Genomic DNA, 23,535 nt, shown 5'->3' with positions numbered 1-23,535 from the left:
CATCCACACCCACGAAGACCAGGAGGGGTGCCAGGAAACACTAAACGGGAAGCTCTGAGCCCCTGCGCTGCTCCCTGCGGCCAGCAGGGGGTGCGTGCACTTTGCGCCAGCTGGGGGACCCTGGAGAGCGACCACTGGGGACAGGCGCACTGACGGCTATGGGCTGGGGAGGAGCTGCACCCCGCCTCCTGGAGGCTCCTCTCAGGCAGGGAACGCAGAGCCTCGCTCCAGGGTGTCCCCGCGTGGGCCACTCTCCACCTTCGCAGTGCCACTTAAGGGGGACTCGGCGCGGGCGCTCAAAGGACAGCCACCGCGGGAGTCTGCGAGGCCAAAGTGGAACTTCCGGGGCAGTCTGAGCAGGTCCAGATGGACCCCAGCCTCCACCCAGAGGCAACTTTGCCTGAACACGCATTCCTTGCTAGTACACATTTTCTTTTTAATCCCCTCCTTTGGCCTTTAAATTTTTTTTTTTCAACGTTTATTTATTTTTGGGACAGAGAGAGACAGAGCATGAACGGGGGAGGGGCAGAGAGAGAGGGAGACACAGAATTGGAAACAGGCTCCAGGCTCTGAGCCATCAGCCCAGAGCCCGACGCGGGGCTTCAACTCCCGGACAGCGAGATCGTGACCTGGCTGAAGTCGGACGCTTAACCGACTGAGCCACCCAGGCGCCCCTCCTTTGGCCTTTAAAAACCTTTTCCTGTTTCGCTCAGAGAAGCCCCCTCTCCTTGCCTGATGCCATGTGCCCCCACCCACAAACCGTTTAACAAAGCCAATTAGACCTTCAAATTGACAGGGTTGAATGCAGTTTTTTTAGCACACCAAGGGGAAATGGGGCCCCTACGTACATGCTTCCACTGGCTTTTAATGTTTTATTTCCTTTTAACTCTATAAAGTAGCTGAAAAAAACAGATGTACTAACATATTTGAAATTCCAAAATTTTATTTACACCCCAAACGGAAGTATTCCAGTACCTTACCTTTTTTTCCAAATTCAGAAAGTGTATTTCTAAGTTCTTTTAAAGTTTCACATACATCTAACAGGCTTCCAAAGTCACTTTCTCTCATTTGTTTTAAGCAAGGGGACAGGCCTTCTAACAGCACACAACTTCATATATTGCCAGTTTCTCCTTTGTTCAAAATAATGTACCACACTGATAATTTGCGTTTTAAAAACGGTTTTGATTTCAGCAGTGTGCACTTCCTCTTTTGACATTATGTATATTAGTATTTGGTAAAATGTTAATTTGTGAGGAAATTGTTCCGGTAGCATTCAAACTTGGTGCCCCGTGTCTATCTGTGTGTCTACAGGTAGTTTTCTGAAAAGAAGTGAGAATATCCCATGTGCTTGCTGAATTAGAAAAAAATGGATTTATACTTTGTACCCTATTTTAAAAGGTTATTCTATTCATATTTATAGAAACGGAAGTTTTAAATACTTGAGATCGTGAGCTGAACACAGATTGGCACAATGATTTTGGGAAGGTGACATAATAACTTCTCCCTTTATCTAGGTTGCCAAAATTGACCATTATCGTATCTCTGGCCAAAAGCAGTTTTATATCAGTATCATGTTGCCAATTAATAATTACCTAACCTAGTCCATTTCCATTTTTTTAAAGCAAAATGATGTAATACAGGTTCAGTGCAAGGTAAAAGGTGAACAGCTGGGAAAACCTCCTGCATGTCATTATTCTCTACATTGTAGAAGTGTGTTTTTCTTCTAAAGAGTAAACCAGGTCTCTGTAAAATGTTATTTAGTCCTATCTCATATTTTATTTAACATGATGGCTGATATTCTATGTGTAACTTTCCCTCATGTAAAATATCTTAGGTAAGCAATTTAACTTTACATTGCTCAAGACAAAAACACATGACAACCTATGTCCTGACACGGCTTTGCATTTCTTTCTTACCTTGCAAGAAACTGTATAGCTGAAGCAAAAAACAAAAAACAAAAAAACAAAAGAGGGGGGTAAAAAGCTTAATGCTAATTTCTGTTGCACCTGCATTCATTTTTTTAATGTTTATTTACTTTTGAGAGAGAGAAACTGAACATGAGTTGGGGAGGGGCAGAGAGAGAGGAAGACACAGAATCTGAAATAGGCTCCAGACTCTGAGCTGTCAGCACAGAACTGGACATGGGGCTCAAACTCGGGAACAGCAAGATCATGACCTAGGCTGAAGTTAGACACTTAATCAACTGACCCACCCAGGCCCCCACTGTATTCACTTTTCTAATCTAGACTCTGGGAAACTGCGTTGTACAGAATGCGAGAGGAGTTACACTTGAGCAGACACACTACAAACATCCCCCAGTTAGGGTGAGATGTGTAGACTATTCCTCAGGTACTGGTGACTGCCTGAGAACAGAGGCAGGGAGAAAAGAAATAGTTGATGTGGAAAACAAAAGCAAAAGGAAATGCAGATAACATCATTTACAGTCATGTTGGGTATGAAACTTCCACTAGAGTTTGTAACTGTCTTTTTTGTTTGTTTGTTTTTTAAGAAAGAGAGAGTGAGCAGGGGACAGGGTCAGAGGGAGAGAGAATCTTAAGCAGGCTCCATGCTCAGCCAGCACCCCGAGGCAGGGATCAATCCCATGACCCTGGCATCATGACCTGAGCCAAAATCAAGAGCCAGGCACTCAAACAACTGAGCCACCAAGGCGCCCAGTTTCTAACTGTCTTAATGATTTACAAGAAAAACACCATGTTTAACAATGGACCTCCAGGAACCTATAGGCTCAATTTCCTGGAGCCTTAAGGTCACCCTCCCCTCTACAGGATGGAAAACCTTCTAGTAGTCAGTCTTCATAATCTCAGTGCAGTGCTTTCTGCCTACAGGTCCTGTTCCCATGCTTTAACAAAACCACCTTTTTTTTTTTTTTTGCACCAAAATCTTTTCAAGAATTCCTTCTTGGCCGTCAGCTTAGAAACAATTCATTTCAACATCGGTGTCTACCTGCTGCTGCCTGTGCAGAATTTTCTAAGTACGTGTCAGAACCTGGGATGCCATCCCAAGTCATCCTCTAGTGGCTGGGAAACACTGACAGGATACCCAGGGACCTCCTGGTGGTCCATCAACAGCCCCAGACAAAGAACACAAACCCAGAAGCCCAGACATGAGGGTGGCTGGCAGGAAGTGCAGAAAGGCAGTCAGCACGGAGACAGGGCTGTGGCCTGATGTTTGGTATAGGCAGGGCTTTGGAGACAGGCAGAAATGGATCCTAAGTCCAGCTTCCCTGGAAAACACATGCACAAACCAAAATAACAATTGTCTCTGAATGACAGATTGTTTTCAGACGAATTTTCATGCCCTATCCTATTCTGTGAATTTCCAATGTCAGCATTTTGGAAAAATGAACACATATAAATAGTAATCTGGTATTTTTAGAAGAGAGAAGAAAAATGAATATTGCTCCTAGGATATGAATTGGATTATATAAGAAATAAGGATGACAATCTATTCTAGGGCCTTATGCTAAACATATAATGTGCCATGTGGAAACCACATCATAAGGAAATAAAACCCATGAGTACTTTTTTTACATTAAGTTTGATAGTTTCCATGCATCACTTGACCTAGTGATGACAAAAACCACGAGCTCTATGAAAGTGAGTTCTTGCTGCCCCTAAGTAACTGTTTCTAATGAATGATGCTAAATAAGGTATAAATAGTATCTAATAAGGCTTCCACGACACATGACACATTATGTGTAACATAAAAACTTTGTCCTGACTGTTGGCCTATTGGTCTATCATATCTCACACATAGTACACACTTCATAGATATTACTTCTTGAAAAGAAGCCTCATAAATTTCATATTTGTATTTCCATTCTAAAAATACTGAAACAAGCTCACTGCAGTCGTACCATATGAAAAACACATCTGAAGAAAAAAATGGATATTGTATGTATGGTACCATAGCAAAAACTGAATACCAAAATAGGATATTCACTCACTCCCTTTCACTTACTCCGTCGTTCCAGGTCCATTAGACAACCTACATCCTGTATTTCAGCTTCTTTTTCCAGTGGGCCACGGGAACAGGGAAAACAGCAGCCAGGGCATTTTGACCCTTCAGAGCCACCGGAAAAAAAAAAAAAAAGAAAAAAGTCTAAGTCATGCCAGGAACCCCTTTCTGTGGTTACCGTGGACCCCCGCGAACTTCACCTATGCTCTGCCTGACTCTGGAAATATTCTAAGTGGCCATGAGGACCCAAGAGCCACTAGTGTCTGCCTGGAAAGGTTGGAGACGGTGTCTATGCTACTGAATTCCTATCCAGAACTTCCTAGGTTACTTCAGGAGCACGGGAAATGCCACTGCCCCAAATGGGAATCTCAAGGGAAGCTTTCTAGGCCTGCCTGGAAAGGCTGCTGCAGGACTAGAAGCCGCTGAGAAGGTGATGCGCACACTGAAAAACGACAATAAATTTTATAAGTCCTGGGGGGCGGGGAGGGGCCGGGAACAACTTGTACCATCCCTGAACATTTGTACAAAAAGGACACAGGGAACTTGAAAATACAGTTGGAAACCTTAGCTCACAGCCAGCTCAGTCAAAAGATGACAAGAACGATGGGAGCTGTTAGACTAGTTCTGTTAATATAACAGATGATCAATATCCTCACGGAGTGCACATGAAATTGCTGTAAAATTGCTTAGGACCCAACAATATTTTCAAAATGTCACGAAGGCTGGGAAAGCACGGAGACCTCTAGCATGACCCTCACACAATACGGTTAAAAGGGAATGCATTTGGGATGTGCCCCCTGCTACCCACCCCCCCACCCCCCGCCCCTCTGCCAGCCCTCCGCTGTTCCCGCTGGGTCGAGCCCGGGCACTCCCGTCCACTAGGACCGTTTCCCCCAGTGCACAGGACCCCCCACGTGGCATCCTCTAGGCTGCTCATTTTACTCACTCTCCCTTCGCGGTCGCCCGGCGTCTCCCTCCCGGGCTTTCTTCCCTCAAGTCGCCGCCCACTCGGCACTCGGCGACGGAACGGATGCCGTCTACGTCCTAGCAGCTCACTTTCCAGTGGGATATCGGGAATGTAGGCACACTCTGGCAGGTACGGCCGGGGGAACAGGTTTGGGGACAGAACAGCACGAGGTGTCACACAACGGGGTGGTCCCCTCCCCCAGCCCGGGGCCCAGGGGCCTCGCCCACAAGGTGACCGCGAATGGAAGGCCTGGCGACGGCAGGGCCTCACTGCAGGAGGATGAGAATGGCTCGGATGTGAGTCTTGTGCTAGGAATGGAGTGTGCCGAATGTCATGGCCAGGGGCGGGAGGCGGCACCCCGGCACTAGCGGGGTGTGTGTGGGGGGAACAAGAAGACTAAGATTTCATGTACTGAGTGCGGACACGGCGTGGGCGGGGACTAGGGAGGGAGAGCAGGGACGACGAGGGGATGTCTGCGGAGGGGCCGGGCCGGTGTAGGACGTGACCAGCGTGGGGCGGACCCTAAGGAAGGTGAGCGGAAACGGGGCCTGTGCAGAACGTAGACACCGTGAGGCGGCACTTAGGCAGGGGATGTGGGGACCGGCGTCAGCGGAAGGGCGGGGCCGGTGCAGGGCGTAGCCGGCGTAGGGCTGGGCCTAGGGACGGCAAGAAGAAATCAGAAGGGTACGTAAGCGGAGAGGCGGTGCCAGACGTCTCAAACATGGGGCGGGACAAAGGGAGGGAAAGCGGGGAAGGTACGTCAGCGGAGGGGCCGGGCCTAGGAAGGTTGATCTTAGGGCTCAGACAGGACTTCAGGGAGGGAGGGTGCCTGAAGCGTTAGGAGGGGCGGGACCTGTGAAGGACGTGGTCAGCGTGTGGCGGGACCTGGGGAGAGAGTAAAGAACAGGGTCGGGGCGTAAACGGAGGGGCGGGGCTAATATATGACGCGACGAGCGTTGGGCGGGGCCTATGGACGGTCAGCGGGAACGGGACCATAGCCATGGGGCGGGCCCGGTCTAGGACGCTGCAGTCATAGGCGGGACCTGGGGACGTTATAGTGTAACCTGAAGGACACGTAATCGGAGGGGCGGGGCTACGGAGGATGAGCGGGGAAAGGGGCGTTGACCGAAGGGCGTGGTCGGTTCAGGGCGTAGCCAGTGTAGGGCGGGGTCTAGGGACGGTCAGCAGAGAACAGAATGGGAGGTAAGATGAGGGGCGGGGCTGTTGCAGGACGTGACCAGCGTGGGGCGGGGCTAAGGGAGGGCGAGACAGTGGGAACGTCTGCAGAGGGGCAGGGCCTAGGATGTTTGGCGGGGGCGGGGTGGGGTTGGTGCCGGTTAGGGATTGGTCAGCTTGAGGCGGGGCCTGGGAAGATTTGGGGGGGAGGGGAAAAGAAGTCAGCGGAGGGGTGTGGCTGGCGTGAGACGTGCCTGGCGTAAGGCAGTGTACAAGGAGGGTGAGTGGAAGACCCAACAAGGCGTCAGCGGAGGGGCGGGCGCTAGGAAGAAGAACGGGGGCGGGGCCGGTGCAGGACGTGGCCAGCGTAAGGCGGGGCCTGGGGGGGGGGTGAGTGGGGAGGGTACGTCACCGGATGGGCGTGGCCGGTGTAGGATGTGGCCCGCGTGGTTCGGGGCCTAGAGAAGGTGAGCGAAGAGCGGGAACGGTACGTCAGTGGAAGGGCGGTGCTTGTGCAGGACGTTTCCAGCGTGGGGCGTGGTCTAGAGAAGTTGAGCCAAGGTCCGGCTGGTTTCTGACGTGGCTAGCGTGGGGCGGGGCCTGATCGGGGCGTGGCCCCGTTCCGCCCCGCCTTTCCGGGTCCTCCCCTCCTTCCGTCCCACGCGCCGGCAGCCTGGCCGCTCTGGTCGGTTTGTGGGTTTTTGGTGTCCGAGGGATCCTACTGCTGCTTCTCTACCTACAGAGACTGTTTCGGGCAGTTCCAGGTGAGACTCAGAGCCCTGGGGCCTCTTGCACTAAACGCGCCGATGTGTCCTCGTTAGGGTGACAGGTGTGTGTATAGCCCGTTGACTGGACACGCCGGGCTGGGGTGGCGGGCCTCGCGGGACCTCGGAGGCCGCCCTTGGCGCGGGTAGTGGGCCGACCAGGGCAGGCGGGGTCTGTGCTGTTGGCGGAGAGCCGGCGGGATCGGCGCGACGTGGCCCAGAGCAGGGGGTGCTCAGCGGGAGGCTGAGTGTCCGGGACTTGGGGAGAAGCGTGGGTGCCACCGAGAATCGCTTTAGGTCGTTAAGTCGTCGGTGTTGCAGCTTCACGTTTTCCTGGGGCGACTCCCAGAGCTATCTGAAGATGGTTTTTTTATTTTGAGAAGTATGAGGTATTCTTTTATTTCTTTTCTTTTTGTTGTATTTAGAGAGAGTGCAAGTGGGGGAGGGGCAGAGGGAGGGACAGAATCCAAAGCAGGCTGCAACCCGGCACCTAGCCAATACAGCGCTGAATCTCAGACCCTGGGATGATGACCTGAGTCAAAATCAACTCCGATGCTCAACCATCTGAGCCACCCAGGCGCCCAGAGAAGTATGGGGTATTTTAATCACTGTTTTTGTTTTCTGTTTCTTAATGCTTTATGTCAAGTTGGGATGATGAATGAGGCCTGTAAAATGGATTCCATTTAGGGAATGTGTGGATTTTGATTTTAACTGATGAAAATTTATTTTCAATATCTGAGGACATTTGAGAGGGATGTTTCTTGTTTCCCATTGTTAACCTTAAAAACAAAACTGCCAGGGGGCGCCTGGGTGGCTCAGTCGGTGGGCATGGGACTCTGGATTTCTCATCCCTTGATGGCAGGGTCATGGGATCGAACCCCAAGTCGGGCTCCGCGCTGAGTGTGGAGAATGTTTGGATTGTCTCTCTCCCTGCGCCCCTCTTCCCTCCCCTGCGCGAGAGCGCTTGCTTGCTCGCTCTTTCTCCCTCTCTTAAAAAAAAAAAAAAAAAAAAAAGAACTGCCTGTTATTTTAGCAGCAACTGTTGGGGCTATTGGGGAATGAATAAAAGAGAATTGCAATCTGGGACAAACAAAGCTTTAGAAAAACTGTAGGGAAGCATGGGAACCAAGGGGAGGCTTGCTTTTTTAAGGAGAAAAGGGGTAATTTGGGAAGGTTGCTGTGAACTAAAAGTCCATTGGAGTAAACAGAGTTTGAAGTGTGGTGGTTTCTCACTGGCTGAACTGTTGTTCTGGGGGCTGAGGAAAATGTCTCTTCATCCTGCTGGACTTGTTGAGTAGTAACCACGTGCAAGGCCAAATCCCCAAAGGGTCCAGTCCCTCTTCCTGTTGGGCCTGCAATTGACTGTGTGTTCTCGGGTGTGAAAGTTTTCCCTGCCACATCTGCCCACTCCATTTTAGGGAGGTTTCCTATTACTAGGTTTCACACCATAAACATTAAAAATCAGTAAGGAAATTAGATTTTCAAATTTGAATAGCTTCATTTATATCTTTTTAAAAGATTTATTTATTTTGAGAGATCATGAGAGGGGAGGGGCAGAGAGAGAGGGAGACAGAGAATTCCAGGCAGGCTCCGCACTGTCAGCAAAGAGCCCAGTGTGGGGCTCAAACTCATGAACCATGAGATCATGACCTAAGCCAAAATTGGGAGTTGGACGCTCAACCCACTGAGCCCCTCCAGGTGCCCCAATGTACTACACGTCATAAACTTTAACGTGGAAGTGTAAGTTAACATCTCTTTTTTATATTTCCTTTGGAAAATCTGATCCTGGTTGGAACTTGGCACTACCTGACTCTAAATACTCTGCTGCATAACTTCTCAAAGATTATTTACAAGAGAATTCTTTTGGCTTTCTCAAAACTTTTTTTTAATAGTTTCTTTTTTTTAATGTTTATTTATTTTTGAGAGCAAGCGAGCAAGCAGGGGAGGGACAAAGAGACAGACGGAGGATCTGAAGCAATCTACATGCTAACAGAGAGATCATGTAGATTGCTTAAACATGAGATCATGACCTGACCCTAAGTCAGATGCTTAACCAACTGAGCCACCCAGGTGCCCTCTTTCTCAAAAGTTTTAAGTTGATTTAATATTAGTATTTGAACTCAAATGAGTTCAGAAATTGGAAGATATATTTCTGTTAGGCAACAGAACAGTAACCACCCTGGAGGTCCTATAAAGAAGAGGACCCAGTGCTCCTCCAAGTCTCCAAATCTCCATTCCCCTGAGCTCAACTTACTCCACTCAGACCTGCTGGGAAGTGGACTCCATTAAGGAGCCAGGACTTTACATCATTGGTGGTTAAGTGACCTTGACATTTGGACTCTCCGTTTGGTTTTTCTTTTTCCCTCTATGCTTACCTATGAGTCCAGTGATAGAATTCTGTCTCTGACCCATCCAGCCTCCAGACCACCTTCTCTGTTAAATCTTCAGTGTTTAGGTGTATACATAATATGTACTTGGGAGTCTCCACATTAGATGGAGTGAGTTTTCTTGGGTCTATGTGGGGTACATATCCCTATGAGTAACTGAGCCCAAAAGGTGGGTATCTTGAGTAAACCAAACTCTGTACACAATGTCTTCAAGTCTCTGTTTTCCTGGGTCCTTTTTTCAGGAGAAAACTCAACCCTACATAAGTACTGTTTATTATAATGGAAACTATTATTAAACCACTTTTCACTGAGGTTACAAGTTATTTCACATAACTGTGAATTTTTACTTGTGCATTGGCTTTTTCGTGTGTGAATCTGCATGTTATCAAAACTCTCTGAAGAAAGAGCTCTGAACACATGGCTACAGAGCATACACACACAAACCACTGGTAGCGTTTGCTGAAATGTAGTAGCTGGTCAGGCCTGGGGATTATTGAGGCTTTAATGGCATGGAGAACAATGATGAGTGATGTCAGCTGACTCAACACATGACAAATCACATTGGTGATCTGTAAAGACTCAAAAGGATGACTGAACCTGATAGGTTGAAGATAGCATCTCCTCTCTCACCTGAATGACCATTGTCCTGTGACTGAATGTTAACACTCGACTGCATAACTGAGGCAAAAATCAGGATGTCATAACTTCAAATGACCCACCACTCCTGTATTGAAACCTTGAGCCACTCTGCCTCTTCCTGACACCTGGACATAGCAGCTGTCTCTCAGTCATATTGAGCTTCCATCAAGGAAGCTTGCCTTTTCCATTAGAAGCCCTGTAGATATCAAAGATGCATAAAACATTGCAACATAAGAATTAGGATATCCTGGGAAATCTTTGGGAATTATATATCAACAGGGCAGAGCCTCGGGATTTGATATTCTCTTATTGTTTTCCAGATTGAACACTGCTCATGTTCTGTCTGGTAAACACTAATTATCTCGCACTGCTGAGTTAAAGGGTAGAAAGAACCTTGGGCTCCTGGGTGGCTCAGTTGATTGTGCAAACGGCTTTGGCTCAGGTCATGATCTCACGGTCCATGGGTTTGAGCCCTACGTCGGGCTCTGTGCCAACAGCGCAGAGCCTGGAGTCTGCTTTCAATTCTGTGTCTCCCTCTCACTCTGCCCCTTCCCCTCTCACACTCTCTTTAAATAAATAAATAAATAAAACATAATAATAATTTTAAAAACGATAGAAGGAACCAGCAGTAGGAAGCCAACTATCTCGGACCCAATATAAGTGTCTCTATCTCATTACTTTAAGATCAGTGTCTGCTTTCTCCTCTCTGCCTCAGATATCATTGTACTGGGATAAATATAAGGAGCTCTGTCTCAGTAATTGTATCATAATCCTTCTATCCATTTTCCTTTCAAAACAAGTTTCCATATTGTCTTTTGTTTGCCTAAAAATTACACAAACTGATTTTAATACTTTTTGCCAGTGATGAAAACAGCACAAAAGATATTTAATAAATGCTGAAACATAGCTAGCTTATTAGCTGTCACCAGAGGGCTGTTACTGTCACTTTCTATCCCAGTGCCTAGACGCAATTGCACATTCACAGTCCTGTTTGGCTTGTCCCACCTTAGAACATTTGTACTTGTCTGTTCTTCTCTGTATGGCTCTTCCCCAGATCTCGTCATGAACGCCTGCCACTATCATTTCTCTACTTTCTCAGAACCGCATTCTCTGAACACATGTTTTTACAACAAATTTTCTTTTCTAACAACAAATATTTTCAGGATTTATTCAAGTAGGTCATATTTACAACTGTGCCTAGGGGCCCCTGGGTAGCTCAGTTGGTTAAGCATCCGACTTCAGCTCAGGTCATGATCTCACAGTTCACGGGTTCAAGCACTATGTCTGGCTTTGTGCTGACAGCTCAGAGCCTGGAGCCTGCTTCAGATTCTGTGTGTGTGTCTCTGCCCCTCCGCTCTCCCTGCCTCTCTCCCTCTCTCCCTCTCTCTTTCACAAATAAATACACATTAAAAAAAAAAGAACTGCCTAATATTCAAAAAGGGGAATCTCTTATGTCTGTTTTTGGATTTTTTTCTTATAGAGATCTTTGTAAATTTTTATTCCTGTATAATTTATCAACATTCTGGGTCTTGAATCCATATGTCTGACCCCAGTGCCCCTGCCATTCTGCAGAATGGATGTCGTGTTAGCAGGCATGAAAACTACAGTAATCTTAGTGTCCATTTCCATCAGAGCTCTTGGGTGACCAAATGCATTGTCAATGAGCAGTGATATTTTGGAAAGGATTTTTTTCTGAGCAGTAGGTCTCAACAGTGGGCTTAAAATACTCAGCAAACCACATTGTAAAGAGATGCGCTATCATCCGGCCTTTGTTGTCTGTTGATGGAGCTCAGCCAGAGTAGACTTAGTATAATTCTTAAGGGCCCCAGGATTTTCAGGATGGTACATGGGCGTTGGCTTCAACTTAGTCACCAGCCGCCTTAGCTCCTAACAAGAGAGTCAGTCTGTCCTTTGCAGCTTTGAAGCCAGCCACTGACTTCTCTCTGGCTATGGAAGTCCTGGATGGCATCTTCTTCCGACAGAAGGCTTCCAGTAGATTTTCCAACTTAAAAGCTGTTGGTCGGTGCAGCCCCCAGCATGAATTGTCTCAGCCAGATCCTCTGGATAACTGGCTGCAGCTTCTGTATCAGCACTCGCTGCCTCACCTTGCAGTTTTATGTTATGGAGACGACTGCTTTTCCTTACTCCCACCAACCATCCTCTGCTCGCATCAGATGTTTTTCTGAAGTTTCTTCACCTCCCTCATCCTTCAGAGAATTAACTGAAGAGAGTCAGGGCCTTGCTCTGGATTGGGCTTTGGCTTAAGGGAATGGTGACCTTCTATACAGACCACACAAAGCTTCTCCATATCTACAATAGGTCTGTTTCAGTTCACTTCCTTTTTTTTAATGTGTATTTATTTTTGAGATAGAGACAGAGCACGAGCAGAGGAGGGGCAGAGAGAGAGACACACACACAAAATCCTAAGCAGGCTCCAGACTCTGAGCTGTCGGCACAGAGCCCGACACGGGGCCGGATCCCATGAACCGTGAGACCGTGACCTGAGCCGAAGTCGGACGCTTCACCGACTGAGCCACCCAGGCTCCCCTCACCTCACATTCTTATCACCCGTGTGTCCACTGGACTTGCACTTTTAATTTCCTTCAAGGACTCTTCCTTTGCATTCACAGCTCGGCTGACCTTTTGGCACAAGACACCTAGCTTTCGGCCTGTCTCTGCTTTCAGCGTGCCTTTCTCACGAAGCTCATTCATTTCTAGCTCTTGATTTAACGTGACAGACCTTGAACACTTAGGAGGCCGGTGTACGGCTGTCTCATGGCAAAGAGGCCCAAGGAGAGGAGGAGGGGGACAGCTGGTGGGTGGAGCAGTCACAATACACGCAACACTTACTGATTAAGGTAGCCCACACCTATGGGCACAGCTCGTGGCACCCCAAAACAATTGCAATAGTAACATCAAAGATCACTGAGCACAGACCACAGTAACAAATATGATAATGAAAATGTTTTAAATATTGTGAGAATTCCCAAAATGTGACACAGAGATAATGTGAGCAATTGCCCTTGGAAAAATGGCACCGATCAACATGGCGTTGCCACACACCTTCGTAAAAAGCAGTATCTGTAAAGCACAATACAACAAAGTGTGCCTGCCTGTAGTTAAGACCTGGAGGAGAAGAGGTTCTATATTCTTCTGGGCCCAGGCCACCACCTTCAGCAGCCCCCTCCTCTTCATCTCCAGGCAAGCAAATGAAATCCTAGAGCAGACCCTTCCTCTTCTCCAAGTCAGGTTTAGTTGACATCCTACCGACTGCCATGCTCTACACGCACAAAATAGGATAGGTTCCATGAATAAAGTATACCTTCAATGTTCATTTTCCCATACATAGGATGTGTTTCAACTATTTTTGAATAATACGAAACAGTATATACGTCTTAGGATCTGTCTTCATATATAAAAGAATAAATTACTTGTGAAGAAAACTCAGGCAATGTATTTTCATGTCAGGCACAGGCATTTGGTTCCCAAAAGAACAGTTTGTCCCTTTTTTCTTCTTAATGTGTTTGCATCAAATATAAAAGTGAACCTATAGTAATTCTCAAAAGGGAGCATAATTTTTACAGCGGGAATTTAAGGTAATCAGGTTCTCGTTTCCCTGGTTCTCTGACACGTTCCTGTCTTGCCAGCCTCGTCACACTGCACCATCCTTGAGGCAGTGAGGGCTTCTGCTCATCAGAAAGGAGTATCTGCGGTAGGAGACTGTGGACCAGGCTTGTGCCACACAGAGAGTGGAGCTCTATTAGAGAGTAAAAAGGATACGTGGTCAGATCCTGCGTTATTTAAGGGCTCATTTAGAAGAGACCATTTAAAGAAATTTTTAAAAAACAAGAAAACTTTGTGTACAGAATCTCAAAGGATATAGCTTTTAGGAAAACTTGTAGAAAATACAGATGTTTTAGTCAGGTTCCTAAAAACTTATTTGAGCAAAGCCTTAGGACTCCCCATGGAGGTAGGCAGGAGCACTATTAGAGACTTTCCCCCCTCCCCTGCTAACAGAACTTGTGTAAAATTGCTGAAAGAAGCCAAACCATTTGTGTCCCAGGGGCTGAGAGCAAACTACAGTCAGGTGAGTTGGGTGGACTGGACGGGGAGGCAGGCTAGTGGATTTCTGAAGATGATGGCAGGTCTAAAGGTCCTACTTGCAAGGCCAGTGAGAAAGCAGGGAAGAAGTTAAAGCTGGAGAGTGTTAGGAATGAAATTTGTGCTTGTAAGTGATATTAGCCCCACCCAGCAGCCTCTGGAGAGGGGAGTGGTTGCTGGAGGTTGAGCTCTAGAAACACTCTTGAACACTGGAGACCAATCTCCAGGCTGGTGAGAGCTTCCATCTGCTGGAGGGTAATCCTGCCCACCTCCATGGGGACTGATGGATCCTGCCCTGGGGACCCTTCTGGACCTCACCCCGTGTACCTCTTCATCTGACTGTTCATCCTTGTAATAAACCAGTAAAACTGAGTAAAGTGTTTTCCTAAATTCTAGGAGTCATTCTAGAACATGCCAAGCCTAATTTGAGGGATTGTGGGAACCCTTGAATCCACAATGCTCTCGGCAGAAAATGTGGGCAGTCTGGGCACTACATTTATGGTTGGCATCTGAAGTAGAGGAAGTCTCATGGGGCTAAGACTTTGAACTTGTGGGATCTGATGCTGACTCCAGGAAGATGGTGTCAGAATGAACTGAATCCTTGGACACCCAGGCAATGTCAGAACATTAGTTGTTGGGGTGAAGAAAACTATTTATACGAATTTTTAGATTTTGAGAAATCCATGACTGTTGTCTGTCACAGGGTGTTGGTCGGTAAGTGGGTGGAAGAAATGGATGTATAAGGGAGGTAAGAAGGCAGAACTAACAAAATATGCTTTTTTTTTGGTCTCAATGTTATTGAGCACGAGCCATGTAACCAGGCATTGGGATAGGTGATGCGTATGCAGTTGGAATAAAACAGCTTTTTTTATTTTTTTGGGGGTGGATGCATGCAGAAAGGATTACATGGGAATTGAAGTGGGCAGTAAAAGGGATGGAATTAGGGGCTGATAGACTTCAAGTGGTGTCAGAGGACTGTAGGTTCCCAGGTGTGAGGAGAACCTGGGCATGGGGAATGATTCTGTGGACAAGCTGGAATGAGAGAGGCTGTGATTGCTGGAGGGATCTCAGATTCTTCATCTGACGGGGAATTCCTGGTAAGTCCTGGCAGGGGGCTGTACCTGTGACCATGTTTAGAAATCTGAATTTGGGAAACAACATAATTGAAATACTGGCTGTATCATTCCTTACCATGTAACTTTCTCATATTACTAATGCTCTCTGAAACTGTTCCTGTCATTTGTTAATGTCATTCTGGGCTGCAATAGTAAAATATGTGGGGGCTTGAGCAACCCACATTTATTTTTCACAGTTCTCGAGACTGGGAACTCCCAAGACCAAGGTGTCAGCAGATTCAGACAGACCAGTTCCTGGCTTGCAGAAGCCTGTCTTTTCACTGTGTCCCAACTTGGTAGAGAGAGAGCAAGTGAGCTGTGGTCAGTTCCTCTAAGAATGACTTCAATCCCTTCATGGGGGACCTCCTTTCATGACCTCATCTAAACCTAATTACCTCTGAAACGCCACACGTCCAGATACCATCATGGGAATTAGGGCTTTGACGTAGGGATTTGGGTGGGAGTGGAGGGCACACAGAAATTCAGTCCATAAGAGTGACTATGCTGAAATAAGCAGAGTCTTTGTGAGGATTAATTAAGTGAATGTTTTTAAGTTTCCAAGCAGAGAGTCCTATTATTAAACTTTGAATTTGTCTTCCTTATTTTTTGGACTTCAGGTGTAAGGAGGTGAGTTACGTCTACTTTTGTTTGTGATACAATATCATTTTTCCATGAAATACATTTAAGTAAAAACAAAATTTTGGTAAGAATTTAGTTTACCAATATGTTTAAATATACAATTTATGAAATGCTGGGGTGTCATTTGTGGTGATGACTAATATACGACAATATTCCAGTTACAACTTTACTAAAATGTCAGATTGAACAAATATATTCCCTTATAAAACAAAACCTCTGCCTTGTACATTTTGTAAGTCAAGCAGTTTTAGGTTTGGCGTTCAGAGAGAGAATTAAATATCCCTATGAAAAAGTTGGCAGTTAACTTAGAAATAATGATTTTCATTCCCTCGTATGAAAATAAAAAAGAATATTCCTATCTTATTGATGAGCAGCAGTAGCCAAAGCCTTGTCACTTCTGATCCGAGCGGAAGTGAGAGCTCCCACAATTGTCTCAGGGCATGTGGCGTGTTCTTGTAGGGGGAGCTGGGGGGTCGCATGCAGGCACATCAGGGATTCATGACCAAGGGGTCTGGGAATTGTGGGTAAGACTGGAGTCTCTTGGCTTCTCTCTCCTTGCCCAGCTTTTCCTGCATACGGTTTGCACTCTCTGTGAGTGGAAATCCGGAGGAAGAGACGTGGTGGCCGAACCCTTGATGATGCAACTGCAGGTGGGTGGATATGCGATCCTTCTCCTGAATGATGCCTCTGTTGCCTGTGGCTGGGAAGGCTTCTCTTGGCCCAAGTCTTCTAAGTGCATCCAGGCAGTTTTCAAGGGTCTGGGTTCTAGTTCATTGTTGCCAGGACGCGCAGATACTTTTTGTTGGTCAGGGATGGATCAGGAAGAAGTCTCCTTTCCAGCATTTACACCAGTGCATCTCGTGCTCCTTAAGGATGTCCTTGCAGAAAAGAAATATGCAGAGTTTTCCTTCCTCATGCAGTGTATGGGCTTGGTTAGGGGGTGATTTACCCGTGGGCCATGGTAGTGGCTGCAGTGACCTCGGCACGTGGTGACTGGTGCTAGAGATGAGCAAGACCAGCAGTTTACGCTCCACTGAGGAGGCGGGCCTTTGAGCAGGTCAGCTCTGCAGTTTTCCAGAGAGTACAGGAAACTTTTGTGTGAGAGAGGAAATCAGCCATCATTTCTTTTCCCCTCAGTTTTAAGCTTACTAAAGGTTTGGTAACATACACTTGACTAATCTGGAAACTTCCAAAGATGACTAAATCCTCTTTACTACCCTTATCCCTTTTCACCCATTTTCCCTCGTTATAATTAAACTTTTTAAAATTGGAAATCTGAAAACAGTGCCTAGGGAGTATTTTTCAAAAAATTAACTCTGTATTTGGCAGAATGTGGGTAAAACTAGAGTCAAATTTAGAATCCTGTTGCAATTTTAGAAGGATTGGAGAGGCTACAAGTAATCGAGAGGATTCTATTGCCTTTCAACAGAAAAACAGGATTAACATACAGACGATTGATGCAGTGATCATTGTTGTTAAGAATGGAGAGCTCACTGCAGGAGAGATCACTGTGGGGCCATCCTTCGGACGAGCCATCTCAGGAGCCCCTAACCGGACCGCAGGACCTGTCTGCCCTGATACCTTATAAAGAACAAGTGAGTTTTTAAGATGAGAGGTGTGACTTGTTGACCCCAAGTTCTGCATGAAAGTTGTTCATCCTGCAGAATGCTGGGCATTGCTTCATAGGTGTCTACCTTTAATGTTAATATACCTACACTTGTACGTATGAAGTGTTTGCTGTAAAAGAAGCATCTGCACATTAGCTCACTGGAACTCTCAGTACCACTACGTATGTATATATGTGTGTGTGTATGTATATATATATATATATATATATATATGTATGTATGTATGTGTATATATATATATGTGTGTATATATGTATATATATACATATATACACATTTTTTTTTCTTTTTTTAGTAATTTCTACAGCAAGCTGGCACCCAAACTCATGATCCTGAGGCCAAGAGTCACATGCTCTTCCAACTGAGCCAGCCAAGTGCTTCTCAGTAGTACTTACTATTTAACCTATGTTATAATTGCCACCCATGATGTCAAAATTACCAGCTTATTTGAAAATTGCCAGGTTATTTCATATTGAGATTCCTTTATGATGAAGTAATTGTGTGTGTATTTCTGTTTGAATGTGTCTGAAGGGCAGAAGGCAGATAGGCACAGTAGGAACATTTGATTTGAACCACAAATGGAATTTCAGTTTTATATACATACAGCTCCCCCATCTGCTATCACTATCATGTTGACAGCTGCTCCATAGGGATTGTTCAGCCTGGCCCTACTGAAACAATATCTGATATTTTAGGAATCTGTGACCTACAAAGATGTAGCTGTAGACTTCACCCAGGAAGAGTGGGCCCTGATGGACACATCCCAGAGAACGCTGTACAGAGATGTGACGCTGGAAAACATTAGTCATCTGGTCTCTGTGGGTGAGTCTGTCACCATCTATTCATTCATTCATCCATCCTTCCATACATCCATCCATCTTTTTGTTTATTAACCTTGTATCCAGGAGAGCTTCCACATATTCTAATACAGCTGTCTGCCCTAACTCATATCTTTTGTAGCATTTCTGAATACTAGATGGAATTTGTAACTTTCTTTACTTTCATCCTGTGTGTTACATGATAATTTGAATACAGTCTTCTTGGCCACAAGTGTGTATCTACTGCACCTTCTCCAAGACCCAGAACAATGCTGGGAATACAATGAATATTTTTTGAATGAATAAATAAATATCCTGAATATTTTCTGTCCTGGGCACTATGATGAAGGGTGAGCACGGTAGAAAATGTAATATCTTGTATCACTTTCCACATAAAACTCCACAGAATATTCTGGTGGAGCTTATGTGTATTGTATTCCTTTGAAAATAGTGTTAATCCCCTTGTGAGAACATTTAATTCCTTCTGGATGCAAACACTAAGCCTTCTGCTCTCTCTCAGCTTGGGCAGGAGCATCAGCAATCAGAGATCTTACTGTCCTTGGGTGCAGTGTCAGGCTCAGAACATTTATCAATGTTTTTAGTGTTCAAGGTGTTATTCTCTGGGCTGTTCTTCCACGCTCACGTTCTTCCTTGGTTGCCTGTACAGTAGAATATCAGGTGCTGTTCTCGGCACGGAACTGCAAATTCACATACCATTCTCCATTGATATAGGGTGTCATTTCTTCAGATCAGATGTGATCTCCCAGTGGGAGCAAAGAGGGGAGCTGTGGAGGGAAGAAAGAGGACCTCCCCAAGGCTGGAGTCCAGGTGAGCTGCAGACATGCGCTCAGTGTGAGAAGGCTAGTGAGTAAGCAGGGTCTTATTGATGTCAGTGCAGATTTCCTTGAGTGAACGACAGCTTCAGAAACTGTGAGTGGCCAATGAGACAACATTCCTCAGACTGTGTCATTATTTCTTCCATATGAGTTTCTCTTCATGTACCTGTACTTACATTTCACCTCAGGCAAGCAAATGTTCCTGTCCTCGTTGGAGGTAAAATTTCACATTGTGGTCTTTGTCGTGATTTCTTTTAGGATTTCCACTCTTGATATTCTCTGCAACAGCCCATCATTATTTTATTTTTCTTTAACTTAAACATTGAGTTTTGTTCTAATTGATATTATTCTAAAATGTATGTCTGTTCACCAGTATTTTCCTCAATTTCACATCATTTGGTCACGTGTGCTTACGTGGTCTCGTGAGCTTTTCAACACTTTAATTTCCTACTCTACTCAAGGTATTTCTTAGGTTTATTTCTTTTTTTCCTCAATTATTTTAGGCATGAAAAACAGCCATAACAAGCAAGAAATAATACCTATGCAAGATATCTGCATGAACGACCCACCTAACTGCTGGACAGTAGTAAGTGTCATGAGGAGGAACCTTGCCTATCCACGTTCAAGGCCTGGGAGGAGCCTAAATTATCAATTTAGAAGGATCATATAACGATTGTTACAGTTTGATATAAGTACCTTCTCAGAGAATGTGATTGAAAATTTAAATATGGGGAAGAAATTATCCTGGACTTAAGATAAAATTATTCTGATAAGCGGATAATTGTATAACTGTGGTTTATTGGCATGACACGTAATGATATCTTCATAAACTCTCAGCCCTGCAATAAGGATGCTACAAAGGGTAAAAATGTGCATGCTGGAGATGAATGCCCCATGTATATGTAAGTAAGTGATCTGGGGAAGGTTTTAGTTGGAGATTATCACTGAGTGGTCAGCCTGGAATTCATAGGTAGAGAACTGGGTGCATGCATTTTTGGGAGAAGTCCTATAACAGTCTCTCATCTCTTTCCTAACAGCAGAAATGTCACACGGGAGAAGACCTCTCTGTATATAGTGGGTTTGATGAAGTTTTTACTCACACGTACACACTGACTCAACATGTCTTAACTCACACTGTACGGAAACCCTATAAATGTAATGAATGTGGAAAACACTTCACACGAAACGCCAACCTTCGTACTCATAAAATAACTCACACAGGAGAGAATCCATTTGCTTGTAATCAGTGTGGGAGGCGCTTCAGGTATTTTTCATCTTTAACTAGACATAAGCGAATTCATACTGGAGAGAAGCCTTATGAATGTCGTCTATGTGGCAAAGCCTTTGTTCGAAGTTCCATTAAACGACATGAGAGAACTCACACTGGAGAGAAACCATTTAAATGTCATCTATGTGGAAAAGGCTTCGTTACTAGGTCTAATCTTCGAGAACATGAGAGAACTCACACCGGAGAAAAACCATATACATGTCATCAGTGTGGAAAAGCCTTTGTTACAAGCTCTAATCTTCGAGAACATGAGAGAACTCACAGTGGAGAGAAACCATATAAGTGTCATCTATGTGGAAAAGCCTTTGTTCAGAGCTCTTGTCTTAGAGACCATGAGAGAATTCATACTGGAGAGAAACCATATAAATGTCCTATATGTGGAAGAGCCTTTGTTACAAGCTCTTGTCTTCGAAAACATGAGAGAACTCACACTGGAGAGAGACCATATGCATGTCATCTATGTGGAAAAGCTTTTATTCAAAGCTCTAATCTTAGAGACCACGAGAGAACTCACACTGGAGAGAAACCATATACTTGTCATCTATGTGGAAAAGCCTTTGTTACAAGCTCTAATCTTCGAGAACATGAGAGAACTCACAGTGGAGAGAAACCATACAAATGTCATCTATGTGGAAAAGCCTTTGTTCAAAGTTCTTATCTTAGAGATCATGAGAGAACTCACACCGGAGAGAAACCATATAAATGTCATCTATGTGGAAAAGCCTTTGTTACAAGCTCTTGTCTTAGAAAACATGAGAGAACTCACACTGGTGAGAAACCATATACATGTCATCTATGCGGAAAATCCTTTGTTCAAAGTTCTAATCTTCGAGAACATGAGAGAACTCACACTGGTGAGAAACCATACAAATGTCATCTATGTGGAAAAGCCTTTGTTACAAGCTCTAATCTTAGAAAGCACGAGAAAACTCACACTGGAGAGAAACCATATACATGTCACCTATGTGGAAAAGCCTTTGTTCAAAGCTCTTATCTTCGAGAACATGAGAGGATTCACACTGGAGAGAAACCATATACATGTCACCTATGTGGAAAAGCCTTTGTTCAAAGCTCTTGTCTTAGAAAACATGAGAGAGCTCACACTGGAGAGGAACAGTATATATGTCATCTATGTGGAAAAGCCTTTGTTACAAGCTCTGATCTTAGAGACCATGAAGGAACTCACACTGGAGAGGAACAATATATATGTCATCTATGTGGAAAAGCCTTTGTTACAAATTCTGATCTTAGAGACCATGAGGACACTCACACTGGAGAGGAACAATATATATGCCATCTATGTGGAAAAGCCTTTGTTACAAATTCTGATCTTAGAGACCATGAGGGGACTCACACTGGAGAGGAACAATATATATGTCATCTATGTGGAAAAGCCTTTGTTACAAATTCTGATCTTAGAGACCATGAGGGGACTCACACTGGAGAGGAACAATATATTTGTCATCTATGTGGAAAAGCCTTTGTTACAAGCTCCGATCTTAGAGACCATGAGGGAACTCACTTTAATTATAGTGAATGAACATGGAAGTGCCTTTAGCCACAGCTCTAATATAATATCAACCACAAGACTCATGTGGGGGAAGTTCTATGGTCATATTCATTATGGAAATGCCTTCATTTTTAATTTATCCTTACATAACATGAGTGAACTGCATGTGGAGGAACCCTATATTTATAATCAAGGAGGAAGAGACATTAACTGATCTCTGGTCATAGGTTGGACAAGAAAATCCAGTATGAATAATAATCTATCTCCCTTAAATGGGAAATTACGCAGGAAAATCTTTACAGAAGGAGATCGCTCCAGGACAATAACAAAAATTAATGCTGAAGAAGTTATTCATTATTATGTGCATGGAAAACCTTTACTAGTAGAAAAACTGTTGTAGGCATGTGAAGTTTCACACTCTATATAATAGTGAATGAATGAAAGTCTTCAGTGATTTTAATTCCGTAGTCAACATGTAGTTTCTCACACTGTATATATACATTGATAGAATCAGATGAAAGGTTAGACTTTGCATTAGAAATCCCTGACTAGGAAAAACATTTATCAAGAATGTCTTAATAGAGTTTAGTCATTAAATTGTAATTTTGCCTAGCGGCCTCTTACTATAAAAATATAAGAAAGATATGTAGAATTGTGACATCATCTGGGAATTCTAAATTCAGTATTTTGTAACAATTTTTTTGCAGTAGTTCTTGGAACTGCATATGAGGCAAACTTGTTGCTGAAAAATCCATTATGTTGGTCAGGGTCCTATTTTTCATGCAGCAATAGTAATTATGATGATTGGATTCAACTAGAAAGTCTCTTTGAATATTAACTGAAAAACATAGAACACAAGATGATGCGTCATGACTACATATTGTTAACCACGTATGTAGGTCGTAATGATGAATTAAAGATTCTTATATAGATAGTTTGTGACCGAACCCTGTATAAATTTTCATTTTAAAATGCCATTATTGAAACAAAGAAGGGTATTACCTAACAATAAGGGGGTCCATTCAACAACAGGATATAACATCTGTAAATATTTATGTGCTCAACATAGGAGCACCTACATATATAAAACAAATACGAGCAGAAGTCAAGGGAGAGACAGTTATGCAGTAGAAGGGGGATGTTAATACACACTTTCATCAATGAACGAATCATTCGGACAAAAACCAGATAACATCTACCGTAAGTGACACGTTAGATGAGATGGACTTCACAGAGGTACACCGCAGACTTCATCCCAAAGCAGCAGAACAACATACTCTTGGCAAGTTTCCATGAGACATTCTCCAGAATTGGTCATAGTTACTGCCTGTTAGTAGCAATGAGTAATTTTTTTTTCTCTTTTACCCAAGCCATGTAATTGCCCCTCTTCCTCTTTCTCCTATAAAGCCCTTGCTTTCACCCCACAGATGGGACACTTTTCCGGTTACTGCTGGAATCGGTGCTCCCCAAACTGCAAATCTTTAATCCCAAGTAAACACTCATCTGCCTCTGGTTGCAGCTCTTGTTTTCAGGTGGCAATGGGGACAAGTAATGTTTCTTTTCCTTTCTTGGCCAGGCGCTACAGAGCGTGACCTGGGAGAGCTGACTTTGGAAGGAACTCTCTATTCTGGCTCTCCCAGTTTTCAGGATCCAATCCGCAGCTCCAGAATGAGTGTGATCACTCTGCCA

General features: G+C 44.6%; 1 protein-coding gene and 1 long non-coding RNA gene across 11 annotated transcripts; one reads left to right on the top strand and one right to left on the bottom strand.

The window, feature by feature from the left end:
* Positions 1-925: 925 nt before the first annotated feature.
* LOC125163664 (uncharacterized) lies at positions 926-5,367 on the bottom strand. Its single transcript, XR_007151536.1, has 3 exons — positions 4,925-5,367; positions 3,982-4,083; positions 926-3,244 (listed from the first exon to the last, which is right to left on the bottom strand). It is a non-coding gene; the product is annotated as an uncharacterized LOC125163664 (long non-coding RNA).
* LOC125163663 (zinc finger protein 596-like) lies at positions 4,982-22,793 on the top strand. Of its 10 annotated transcripts, none has more exons than XM_047855738.1 (7): positions 5,014-5,074; positions 16,330-16,416; positions 17,196-17,361; positions 18,090-18,216; positions 18,945-19,040; positions 19,552-19,634; positions 20,086-22,793. In XM_047855738.1, exons 3-7 carry the CDS (start codon positions 17,248-17,250, stop codon positions 21,874-21,876), a joined length of 2,211 nt encoding a protein of 736 aa, XP_047711694.1. In that variant the 5' UTR covers positions 5,014-5,074; positions 16,330-16,416; positions 17,196-17,247; the 3' UTR covers positions 21,877-22,793. The 10 variants fall into 10 exon arrangements, with proteins under 10 accessions (XP_047711697.1, XP_047711694.1, XP_047711698.1 ...); XM_047855737.1 differs by lacking the exon at positions 5,014-5,074 and adding an exon at positions 6,529-6,885; XM_047855743.1 differs by lacking the exon at positions 5,014-5,074 and adding an exon at positions 13,310-15,109 and having other exon boundaries at positions 20,089-22,793.
* Positions 22,794-23,535: the final 742 nt, after the last annotated feature.

This window comes from Prionailurus viverrinus, chromosome B1 (genome assembly GCF_022837055.1).
Source record: "Prionailurus viverrinus isolate Anna chromosome B1, UM_Priviv_1.0, whole genome shotgun sequence".
NCBI classification, from domain to species: domain Eukaryota; kingdom Metazoa; phylum Chordata; class Mammalia; order Carnivora; family Felidae; genus Prionailurus; species Prionailurus viverrinus.
The sequence above is the reverse complement of the archived record's forward strand: the minus strand, read 5'-3'. Positions and strand labels throughout refer to the sequence as shown.

Coding starts and splice junctions, on each gene's coding strand:
- LOC125163663 (XM_047855741.1), top strand. CDS start 17,248: ATGGAGAGCTCACTGCAGGAGAGATCACTGTGGGGCCATCCTTCGGAC. Junction 17,362..18,089: donor TGATACCTTATAAAGAACAA/GTGAGTTTTTAA, acceptor CTGATATTTTAG/GAATCTGTGACCTACAAAGA. Junction 19,635..20,085: donor CACCTAACTGCTGGACAGTA/GTAAGTGTCATG, acceptor CTTTCCTAACAG/CAGAAATGTCACACGGGAGA.